The sequence below is a fragment of the Camelus dromedarius genome, chromosome 6, assembly GCF_036321535.1.
Source record: "Camelus dromedarius isolate mCamDro1 chromosome 6, mCamDro1.pat, whole genome shotgun sequence".
Lineage (NCBI taxonomy): Eukaryota > Metazoa > Chordata > Mammalia > Artiodactyla > Camelidae > Camelus > Camelus dromedarius.
This window is the reverse complement of record NC_087441.1, coordinates 8,028,872-8,040,905: the sequence shown is the minus strand read 5'-3', so window position 1 is coordinate 8,040,905 and position 12,034 is coordinate 8,028,872. Positions and strand designations below refer to the sequence as shown.

Sequence of the window (12,034 nt, the reverse complement as noted above, 5' to 3'; positions counted from 1 at the left end):
GTCCAGCTGCAGTAGGAGCAGCCAGACAGCCTCGGTACGTTTATAGTTTTCCAAGAATGTTCTAAAGGACTGTACACAGGGCCGCTTAGCTCCTCGCTTCTCCTCGGTGGTTGAGGAGGAGTATCCAGGGAAGGTATGGTGTGTATTTTCACGGACTTTCCGTGTTCTCTTTGCTTTTGGACATACAGTCATTAGCATAATCAGATTAGAGAGCAGGTTCCAGCGAGCCCAGAACCAATATAGAAAACTCATCCTTAGCATGCTGCGCCTCTAGAACCACTCTCAGCACCAAAACCTGTGCTAGCCAGGGTTCTCCAGAGAAACTGAACTGATAGGAGATACACACATATACAGGGAGAGACAGAGACAGAGACAGAGACACATGGTGGGGGGAGGGGAGAGAGAGAGCAATTCATTACGAGGAATTGGCTCTCATGACTGTGGAGGCTGAGAAGGTCCGCAGTCTGCGGCAGGTGAGCTGGAGACATGGGAGGGCCTGTGGTGTAAGTTCTGGTCTGTGTCTGAAGGCCAGAAGGTCAGGTGGAGACTGAGGGGCCGGCCCGAAGGTGGAGAGCCCAGGCAAGGAGAGCAGATTGTCCCTCCCTCAGCTTTTGCTCTATTCAGACCTTCAACAGTTTGGATGCGGCCCACCCACAGTGGGGAAGGCAGTCTGCTTTACGTTAGTCTACTGATTCAAAAAGTGATCTCACCCAGAACCACACTTACAGACACCCCAGAATAATGTTTAGCCAAATATCTGGGTACCCTGTGGCCCAGTCAACTTGACACAAAGTCACCATCACAAGTCCTCTGCTCCCAGTTACTTTATATGGTAAAGTTATTAGGATTTCAGAGTTAGGAGTGCCTTAGGGACCACTGGGATAGTCACCCTCACTTTGCAAATGAGGAGGTGGAGATCTGAGAAGCTGTACTGGCTGAGGCTAGAATCTGGGCTTTCCTGACTCCCAGTTCTTAGTTCTTTCTGGGAAACCAGACTGCCTTACCTCCTGGGCCGGGCGTGCACTCAGATTGAGAATCTGTGGGTACAAGCCTCCTTCCTACGCGGAGATGTGTCCACTCAGCGTGCGTAACGCGCTCCAGAGACGTGCTCCTGCCCCGTTGGCGTGTGCGCTTGTGTAGCTCCTCCAGGGGGAGGGTCGTGGGCAGCAGCCTGGGCGTGGCCACTGAGGCAGCCCCGAAAACTGGCGCTATGAGCTGAGGGGACTTTGCTTTAGAACAAACCCAGTTCTAAATTAAATTAAAAGCAGGTTCACAGTGTTTCCTTTGACTACTTCTTATAAGACCAAAGCGCTGAAACATTGCTAAGGTTCTGTGAATATTTCCAGAAAAGCCTTGAGTGTATATTGTGTATGTAATGCTTTTTTTTTTCAATATCCTCAACTTAATATTTTTGGAAGACTGGATTAATTGGATGAATAGATCGTGTTTTTTTAGCAGAAATCTTCATACTTTACAAAATGTATAGACAGTGTCTGTGTCTTGAATGTTTTTTGGATCCATGCACTACAGCGAGAGCCGTCCCGGAGAGCAGAGGAGAGGGTCTGCACGTGCAGAATCCCATGGAAACAGTGCATTGTGTTGGGTCATGTGAGGTGCAGCAGAGTAGATACTGTGTATCTGTGTTTATATGTTTATATATTTTACATATTTATGTATATAACCTCCAGAGACAGACCAGGAAAATAAGACCACATCCATCTAATGTATGAGTCTTCCTTGGCATTTGGAAAAAAAAATCAATACATTAATTATCAATGTACTTATAACTTGCTTTTTTCTTTCTCTGTTACACTTTAGGGCCCAGAGTGATCCAGACTTCTGCAGCTAATTTTTCACTAAATAATAGCAAAAAGGTAAGTCAGTCTGGGTCTAAGTGGTAGCCAGTGAGTCCTGTAAAGTTCTGGGTCACTGAGAAATGGTCCTGCTTTGAGGGTCATTAAGGTAGACACCCCCTTGCCCTGCAGCTCGCTTCTCAGGCAACGTACATTTCTTACTCCACTGTTAGCCGCTGGCCACTGAGTCCTTGTTTGCTAAAATTACCTTTTCTGCTGTAATGGTTACCTCAGTACTGAGAAAGGGTGGTGGTGTTACCTCTTAAGGAACCATAGTTCCCTTCCAGTGCCTGGTTAACTAGTCCTGCTTCCTCACGTGTGCAAGTCTTAGTAGATTTTAAGTTCTGACAATGCTCACTTAAGTATCTGACCCTTTCTTCTTATATTGGCCCAAGTTAAGACGTGGTCTCCCTGCCAGGTTTCTAACAGTAACAGTTCTTTCTAGTGATTGTTTGGTATTTCTTACATGCACTCAGTTTAAATGGAAAATCCTGTTTCTTTCCTTTTTTTTTTTTTATATGTGCCTTGATTCTTCACCATCTTTAGAGAAAAACGAAGAACCTTCAGTTGGAGAATTTTGGTATTTAATAAATGCTGACTTGTGAGAGCCCAAACAACTGAACCTTTTCTTTTTCTTTGCATCAAACATAGTATCTTTGTTGTAGACTGAACACGATTGTCCCACATTCTCACTGTATCATAACGTGTGTGGCTTAAATTTAATTACTTGACCCTAAATGCTCCCTTGTCTTCTTCATTCTCCTGGCCCCCTGCTTGGTTTCCTCCTACAATTCTCAAAAAGGCAAAAAGGAGAACAAGGAAAACTTAACTCTGTTTTTTTGCTACTGCTAGTTTGAGAGGGCCCTCGCTTAGCCTTTCATCACTTTTTTTTTTTTTTTTTGCATTTCTTTATTTTCTTTAACTCTCAGGCTAAGGATCTATTTGAAGAGGTGCTACCATTGGGTTTCCTGACCATAGTTTGGTCTTTTAAAATTTCTGTCTCTGGCTGTAAGTCCTTGTTTGACACCAAAAATAACACCTGTCCCATGGAACTAACTTGTTTTCAAAAGATCATCCTCACTTCTGAAAGGTGATGGGTCATCCTCCAGTAGGGTTTCAGCACCTCAGTGGCTTTTGGGCAAGTCTTCGGTCACAGGGCATTTCACTGAGGCCTCCCAGAAGCATTGAAACACAAACCCCACCCATTTATGTTCAAAGACTCTGCATTCAGATAGTGCTGGTCTTTGGAGCTAGGGATGGGCTCAGACCCCTTCTGTGTCCAGTGTTGTTTTGGACCAGTGTTGTGTTTTTCAGCAGACACCACAGAAGCATCCCTGGCAACATGGTCTCCTCTAATTTTTCTCTTTAGGGGTGTTAAAGCTGAAAATACCAGATGTCAAACAGTGACATGCCTGGTGTATTGTTAGTGAAAAAATGATTCTTGTGCATATGAAAATATTTTTGTGTTCTTCATTATCTTATTATATGTATCATCATATACTGTTTAATTTTTTCCCCTTTTCTTGGTATTTAAGTAAGTGTATTGTCCCAAGGCTGTAGGTGGTGGAAACTACCTGCTTAGAGATTTTCATGAGAGACAGAAGTGAATTGCAGAGGAAAGTTAGTCCTTTCTTTTTCTGGAAGGTGGAGTTTCACTTATATCATCTAAAGGAAAACTGCATGGTTCTGTCTCAGAGCTGACACTCAGACCTTTTTTGTAAATGTAAACTTTGTCTGTGAAGCGGAGGCATTTGGTGGACTCAGTTAAAATGGTCACGTGGATTATGTAACTTCTTTTTTTTCTTTCTGTCTCAGCTAAAACCAATTCAAATACTTTCAAATCCACTGTCTACATACAACCAGCAGCTGTGGCTGACATGTGTTGTCGAGTTGGATCAGTCAAAAGGTATGAAGCCTGACATTTTAGAATGAGTTTTCTTTGTACAGAGCACCGCATTTTAAAGGTCGAAAGAGCTTTAAAATCTTTCAGCAAGTGCGCAGAGATAGATTATAGGGATGGTCATTATTCTTTTTAGTAACAAGTTGGAAGCTGCTTCAGTGCCCGCCAGGGTAGGTTATGATGCTGTGCTCAGGGCACCCCGTCATTGCTCAGGGACCTCCAGTCGGCCCTCGGGGATACTGGCCATCCTTCAGGGTGCCGGTCAGCTTAGCTTAGCGGCTGCGTGGTGTAGGGGCTGCAGTCGCAGCCTTTTTCAGTGGGGTTCTGGGAGAGAATTAAGTCCCGGTGCCCTAAGGCAGTGGTTCTGTCCCCCAGGGACACTTGGCAGTGTCTAGTGACGTTGTGACATTTTGGCTGTCGCAACTGGGGAGGAGGGGATGCTAGTAATATCCCGTGGGTGGAGATCAAAGATGCTGCAAAACATCCTAAAATGCAGCATTCCGCACAGTCATGAATCGTCTGGCCTCAAAATACCAGTGGTGCTGAGGCTGAGAAACCCTGCCCAGAGCACCCACCGTTGGTAATGACCTATTCTGTCTGTCTCGAGCAGCGCTGGTCCAACATCTTCTCTGAGAAGATGCCCCACGTCATGTTCTGTGTTCTGTGATTCAGACGAGACACTTTGGTTGAAAGAATTTGGAAAGATAACGCAATGACTGCAGTAAATTAAAGGGAAAAAATTGCACATTACAAAAAAAAAAACACCCTTTTCCCAACATTTTAAAGAGCACAAATAAACTGATATCACTATATACTTGTATGTCTATAAATGGTCTGGAAGGAGGGGCCCGAACACGAAATTACAGTTTTTCCAGGTGGTGGATTATAAATGTTTACTACCATCTTTGTATTTTTTTGTTCTCTGACTTTTATTTTTTAGCAATGAGCATATAATCAGAAAAATAATAAATTATATAATCACAAAAAATAAACCTATTTTTATTTTGGTACAAAATTAATAAAAATTTGTGTGGGAAATCAAAAAATAAAACTTTCTTAGCCATGAAATAGTTGCCCTTTTGTGAAATGAACTTTTATGGAGGGTCAGAAGCGGAAGTGCATGGAAGGGCTTGACTTTGCCACCAAGCGTGAGGCTCGCAGATGTGCAGAGGCTGCTGGGTCGCGGGGCCCTCCTGGATAACACACGGCCAGGCAGGCGCTTTTGCAGATGTGACAGCCTATCGTGGTCTCTGACACTGGATTTCTTTCTTTTGTAGAAACATCTCTTCAGACGAACTTCCTCATGACTGTTAAGGTCGATGGTGTAGCTCAGGATGGAACCACCATTCATAACAAAGTTCACAATCGGACAAGGACCCTCACGTGTGCAGAGGTGAGCGCCTCCGCCTGGTCTGTGATTACTCACCTTGCTGCACTGTCGCCGAGCTGCTTTCTGAGGCGAAAAAATTGAGTCACACCAGCAATGGCATGGGAAGCCCATCTAACTGTACACACCGATAACATAAATTCTTATGCATGTGTACACTCAGTACACACATGCACACTCATGCACACACGCACATACACCTGCACCCTGGTGCCAGTTGGCACTGTCTGTGTAACCTTCTGCATGGGTGTCCACAGATGACTGTTGATGGGCTGCCTGTCTCACGTGAAGGTCTGCCTACTGCTGTCCCATGGTCTTTCCTGACTGCTGAGGCCTTGGGTTGTTTGCAGCTGTGGGATGAACGCCCCGATCTGTCTGGGGGGCCCTGGGACCCAGGCCTCTTAGGAAGAGTGCCTGCTTTTTTGAGTCTACTCCAGGGTACATTGTGTGGCCCTGGGGTAGGAAACCGGTTGGCACACAGTGGGAGAGGAGCCCTCACTCACTCCAGATTTTGTTAGCACCATATTCCGCCAGCACCGATGATCAGAGCCAGGTCCCTGCTCTAGCAAAGAGGCTCCGTCGAGACTAAATGGGTCTTGGGTAGTCTAGACAGCACCGGGTGCATCCAGAGAGAAGGCGTTGGTTAAGGGATTAGGAACGTGGCTCCCTGCCAGGTACTCTCCATATATGGTCTTGTTCAGTCCCCGGAGCAAGCCCACAACCAGGAACTGTCATCCGAGCCTCATTTTATACAATAAGAGACTAGACAGCTCAAAACACTTGTCCAAAGTGACAGATCATAAGCAGGAGGGCTGTGATCTTTTATTCTGGAGCTTCTGCCCTTAATACCCACACACACACTGCCTAGTTAATCCCGGTGAGATACTAGGCAGTTTTTCCTGGTGAGAAGGACAGCAGATAGGAAAGGATTCCTGTCCAGAGGCTGGCTCTGGTCCCACTTGATTGACGTCTGCTAGAAGATCCTGAAATGGGTCAGAACCATAGCCCAAGGGGGTTGGGCTATAGGAAGGGTGTGCCGGCAGTGCCCCCTCCCAGCACAGTCATCGCAGCGTCTCCTTCCCAACCTGAGCTGTGCCTCTGCCCACCTGCCCTCCGGGGCCTGTGGGATGGGCCTTGCAGGTGGCTCTGGGAAGCCCCAGAAGTGACGGGACTCTCATTCTGCCTCCCCCGTTTATCACCCAGGTGAGCAGGGCTGGGCCAGTTTCTCAAGTGTGTTTTCCTTGTCCTTAAAGCGGAGGTTACACCTTCTCAGGGTGTCTGCAGAGAGTGGTGAGGATCAGGTTGGATCAAGCCTGTGAGACTTGCACTGTTCGAGCCAGTGGGAGGGTCCGTGGACCCCCAGTGCCCGGGGGTACAGTAGGTGCGCTGTCAGTTCTGCTGAATAAATGGGAGGGATGACAGGCGTGGGGTCTGAAAGGACCACTGTGCATGCTGCATCCTTCTCCATCCCCGGGCCGACTGGGCCTGGAGTCCAGCCTCAGCTGGTATTTCAGCACCTGACATTGCTGGTTCTCAGACCGAGCAGGTGATGAACAGGTGCTTAGTGACTTTATCCTGAGACCAGTGTGACTGATCTGCCTGGTTTGCCCAGGCGGAGGGATTTTCCAAGGTGGAAGATTTTGTTTTAAACCAGGGGAAGTCTCAAGCCAGCTGAGATGAGGCGGTTGCCCCACGTACAACCTGTGCTTGAATAGGGCCAGGCTGCCCGAGAGGCCACTTGTCCTTCCTTCTCGGAAGCACCTGCCATACTGTGCACCTTGACGGTGGCCCTTCATGGCTTCTCCGCGCCCCTGTTGGTGGCCCTACTTCAGTTTACTCTGTGCCACCCTTGGGGACTTCTCTGTTCTGTTTGTCCCTCTCTGCTCCAGTCTCTCCTTGACCATTCAAGGAACATTGCCCTGACTTTAAAAAAAGATGGAATTTTTGTTGCAGGGATATTGGCCTCCCTTTCATATTGCCTTTCCTTTTTGTTTTTTTGATGTAAAGAAGAAACTTTGTTTACTGTAGGTAGCAAGGAGGTCTGACCTTCAGGTGAGGAAGCTAAGGTGCTCTCGTGAAGTGATTCTCTAAGGTGCATTGTAATCAGTGCCCAAACCACGGCTTGAACTTGGGATCCCCAAACTCTCAGGTGCTTTCACTGTAATTTTTTCAAACTTGAAGATACATATATTCTGAGGTGTAACTCTTTTGTTAATTAAAACATCCCCTGAAAATCCAGATTCTTATCTTGTAAGAAGTACTTATCTGAGCAGCACAAATCTATTTACTAATGTAAACCTAAATCCTTCCTGGTCACACTGGGTCCTCGGCTGCCCCTCTGCACATCGTCCTGTGACCAGCTGCAGAGGTGAAAGGTGGATTCGGTTTTGCTGAGACCCGGGCCCCACACTCATGTGCCCTGAGGGCTGGTGGCACAGCCGGGGAAGGCTGAGCGGGTGGGAGAGAAACCACAGCTCAGATGTGATAAAAACAGCAGTTGGCTCGTGCGTCAGCCGGGAGAGCAGGGCCTGTGGTCGCCAGAGCCCCCAGCCTCTCCATGCCTATCGCCGAGGGCCTCCCACTCACCTCTCCCACTCTCTCCTGTCCCCTAGATCAGTGCCCTCTCCCCGCCGGCCACCCTCCTGTCTTTTTAAGCCTTCTCATGTGACACCGAGCTCTGTTTTCCTGCCCTGACCTCAGACATTCCTGGCTCGGGAAGCCTTTGATCATCGGTAGGGTGACTCTGCACAATTTAGAGCCACGGCTCCAGCAAGTGCCACGGAGCGGCCGGGTGGTTGTGGGCAGTGGCCGGACTCCTGTGGCGCAGGGTGGGCACGTTCTGTCAGATCCCGAGGAGGCTCTGAGGGGTGTGCTGGCCTGGCTACTGAGTACGGTCCACGTCTGCACTGAGGCTTGGTGCCCCTCTCCTCTCTGAATAGAAAAGACCCGAGTCTTCATTCTAAAGGACAGAAGAGAGGCTGGGCCGACCAGTGAATGCACACACCACACGCCTACAGAGCCTCGCCAGCTCCTGTCCACACAGCCTGTGCCCTGGATGTGATCCTGACCTCCTAACAGGCTGCAGGGGGCTCCCCGTGGGCAATAGGATAGTGGAGAGACGGAAAATCCATAATCCACTCCATGTCGTTACAGCAAGTGCAGGAGTGGGCCAGGAAGCACAGTGTGGCCAGGGCTGGGGTTTGTTGTGTCTCAGCCAGGGTGCCCCGCCCACCTCGCACAAGTGTGTTTGTGGAAACATCAGGTTTGTGTTTCATTAACTTACCTTTTTATGCAGGTGATGTACTATTTTGAATCTTCCAAAGTAGAAAGGTTTTAATGACTGTAAATCATGTATTATTTGTTTCTAAAAATACTCATTTGGTTCTTTCTTTCTAAGAACTGTTTTTGGCTGGCATCTGAATTTTTCTGGGCTTCTGGCTGGTTCCCTGGAGATGATCGGTCCTGATCATCTGTTGTTGGAACATGTTACTTCATGGGTCAGTTGGTGGGAGAGTCTTGCTTGCTTTAAAGACACAGATCATCCTTGTGTATTTGCAGAAATGTGCAGAAATCATTGTGGTTCACCTTGGCTACTTGAATTACACTCAGTATACGGTGATTGTGGGATTCGAGCACCTGAGTCCACCCATCAAGGAAATGAACTTCACCGTAAGTATACCACAGTGTTTCCATGGCTCATTTGTTTACTTCCATTCGATGCTGGAATGGCTGAAATAGTCACAGCGTCAAAATCACGTTACTTTGGCCAGTGGACGACATGTACGGTCTAAAACTATGGAAAAACCATAGTTTCTTACGTATATGGAACCAGAAAGAGCTTACAGAAACAGCATGGAGTTGGAAAACCGTGGTGTTCTCTGAGATTTAGAAGAGAGAAGAGCAGCCTTCTTCCAGCTAGAAGGTAGCCCGGCATGTGCTCCTTGAAAGCCAGGACTCCCTTCTCCGGTGCCTTCTGCAATGGGCGGTCTTCAGACCCTGCCAGACCTCTGGTGAGGGGCCTGCCCGTGGTCACACAGCTCTGGTGGTCAGACTTCCCTGTCTCGCGTCCAGCTGAAATCAGCCTCCTTGTTCCTGCCACTTGCTGGGAGTCAGACTGATAAGCCTGGTGACTAGGAATGTGGGTTTTGGATCTGACAGAAGAGCTGGTTCAGATCCTGGCACCACAATTAACTGTTTGACATTATTGCACCTCCATTTCCTTATTGAAAAGCCACTCCCTCATGTAGCTGGGGCTATTAAATGCTGGTGCCTGTGCATTTATTAAACTACACTTTGTTGAGATGTCATTCACACACGAGGGAAGCCTGTTATGCAGCCATGTCCCGCTCCTCCCTCCCCTGGCCCCCCAGGCAGTCACTAATCTGCCCTCTATGTCTGTGGGTTTGCCTGTGTTGGGCATTTCGTAGGAAAGGAATCACTTAGCATGTGAATGACGTCTTTCACTAAGCAGTGCTCTCAAAGTTCACCGTGCTTTGCAGGTATCAGTACTTCATTCCTCTTTTCGCCAAATAGTATCTCATTGTGTGTTTGCGGCCTTTGTGTATCCAAGCATCAGTTGATAGGCATTTGGGTTGTTTTCGTTTTTTTGACTCTGATGAATAATGCTGCTTGAACAGGTTTTTATTTGGACATGTGTGTCCCCTGTCCCACGAGGTCATGGTGTCTGGTTCCCTCCTGTGCCCTCCGTGGTTTTCCCCATTTCTGGGAAACCCGGCAGGGTTGGTGCCCAGCACCTGCTTGCTGTAGGTGCTCAGCAAACGGCAGCTGTTGTTAGGGTCACACTGCTTTTTTCCATCCTCTGTCTCTAGACTACCTCACACGAGCTTTTCCTTTGTCTGCCTGACACCTGTGCAATGTCGGAAGATGACCGTCTCATCCCCTTCTTTCCTTCACGACGCCCTGGGGGCCTCCAGGTTTCCTCCCCAACCCCTCTGGCAGCCAGGCCAAGGTGGGGGCCCACCGTGGAGGGAGCAGGCGGCCCCCCCAGGTGTCGCTGGAGCCCTGACAGCCGGCTCCCATGGAAGCTGCAGCGCCCTCGAACCCCCCCGGACTTGTCCTCTGTCACTGTGCGGTTTGGGCCCCTTCGCTCCCTGCCTCTGTGCCTGGCCGCTCTTGAACTTCCTCTTTGCTTTTGGCTTCCTGCCCTAGCCTCTCCGGATCTTTGAGTTTGGCTCTGGATTCTGTTCTTTGTTGTACGAATGGTTTCCTCGAACTTTGTCCTCAGAAAATCTGATCGGCGTTCTGCCTGTGTCCTCAGGGTCTTGACGCAGCAGTGGAACCCCGGCAGGGCCTCAGACATGTGCCCTGAGCGCAGGCGCACTTTGGTCTCACCCTGTGCCAACCGCCCTGGCTGTAGACTTTGCTCTTTGCTCATCCTTCTGATGGAGAATGCAGGACCTCTCCTTCCTGTCCTCCCAGTCAGAACACCATCTCCTGAAAGCCCTCTATCAGAGTTCTCAGCAGTTCCCCCTCAAGGTTTGTTTCCTGGGTTTGTTTGTTTTTGATTGGGTTCTCTCCTTCCATCTTCTATATCTGTTTACATTTCTTCTTAAACTTATTCCTAAGTAGTTTTATATGCATTTCAGATCAACTTGTCTCGTGCCATTTTGCTGTTGCTAACGGAAGGCAGGTGAAGCGGTCTTAGTCTGGGCGCAGTAGGGAGGCTGCCGTCAGAACAGCTCGCCTGAGTTATGCCAGCCCCCAGAGCTTCATTTTGGTAGCCCTCTGCAGCATCCAGAAAGCTCAGACTCAGGACCCTTGGGATTTGCGAGATTTTTCTTTTTTCTTTTTTTTTTTTTTGGTATATTCCTGTATCCCCAGTACCCAGCAGAGTGCCTGGCAGCAGTTATGTTTGTAATAAATAGTTATTGGTTGAATTGAAGAATAAACACCGTAGCACTTCACAAAATAAGGAATTCAGATGGCCAACAGACCTATGAAATGATGTTTTTCTTTGCTAAGAACCAAAGATGTAGAGAGTACAAGACGGAATGTCTTTTTTTTTTTTTTTTCCGCCTATCAAACAGTCAAAATACCAACAAGAAAAATAACATCTAGGGTTGAGGAAATGTAAGTTCTCTCACACAGGTGAATGGGGATATAAATTGAACTTCTGAGACCAATTCAGCAATATACCAAAGCCTCTGTGGGTAAATTCTTTTTGACCCCGTCATTCAGCTTCTGGGAGTTTATTCTAAAGAAATAATTAGAAAGGTAGATTTATTTTCAAAAGTGTTCCTCATAGCAGGAAGTTGGGAGCAATCCGTATTTCAGCAGTAAAGCTCTGTTTAAATAAATAAATTAGGTCTTCTGTGGCTGGTAAAATAATAAACTGGTCACAAAGCAGGATGGATAGAACAAAACACATACTGATTTTTTAAAAGGAAAGAAAATGTATGAATTAAAAGTGTTAATTAAAATTTTATATGATAGAAAACTGAAGGCTATCTCTGGGTGGTGGCATTAATGTTTAATTTCTTTTTTTCTCCTCTTTTTCATAAGGAGCTTTTATTAATTACATTTATCATCAGGAGAGAAAATTATTTGTTTTTCAAAAAGCTCCTAAGAAAATTGATATTTGAAAGGGGAAGTCTAACATACAGTCTAGCCGCTCACTCCAAAAAGTTCGGTTATCCAAGAGCTGCCTCAGAGATTCACAAGGTAACATTATGTCTAGAAAGGAATTTAGATATTAGAGAACCTTCTGTAAAGTGTTTCAATGTTTTTTATAAAATTGCTGCTGAAGACAGTATCCCTTACGCTGCTAACTCTGATCTAAACCCGCAAACAGGATTCCTCTGACCATTTGTTATGGCTCCATTTATTAGCTGTGCAGTCATCACATTTCTCTTTTGGTATTAGCTGCTAGACATT

At 47.1% G+C, this 12,034-nt stretch overlaps 1 protein-coding gene across 3 annotated transcripts in view; it reads left to right on the top strand.

The window, feature by feature from the left end:
- The window catches only part of TMEM181 (transmembrane protein 181), a 70,283-nt gene that overhangs the window by 37,462 nt on the left and 20,787 nt on the right, over window positions 1-12,034 (top strand). For all 3 annotated transcript variants that reach the window (XM_031456616.2, XM_031456617.2, XM_064486521.1), the window contains exons 3-6: window positions 1,819-1,874; window positions 3,669-3,759; window positions 5,031-5,146; window positions 8,699-8,809. In XM_031456616.2, the coding sequence (XP_031312476.1) occupies window positions 1,819-1,874; window positions 3,669-3,759; window positions 5,031-5,146; window positions 8,699-8,809 (374 nt within the window). The remainder of the gene's footprint in view (window positions 1-1,818; window positions 1,875-3,668; window positions 3,760-5,030; window positions 5,147-8,698; window positions 8,810-12,034) is intronic.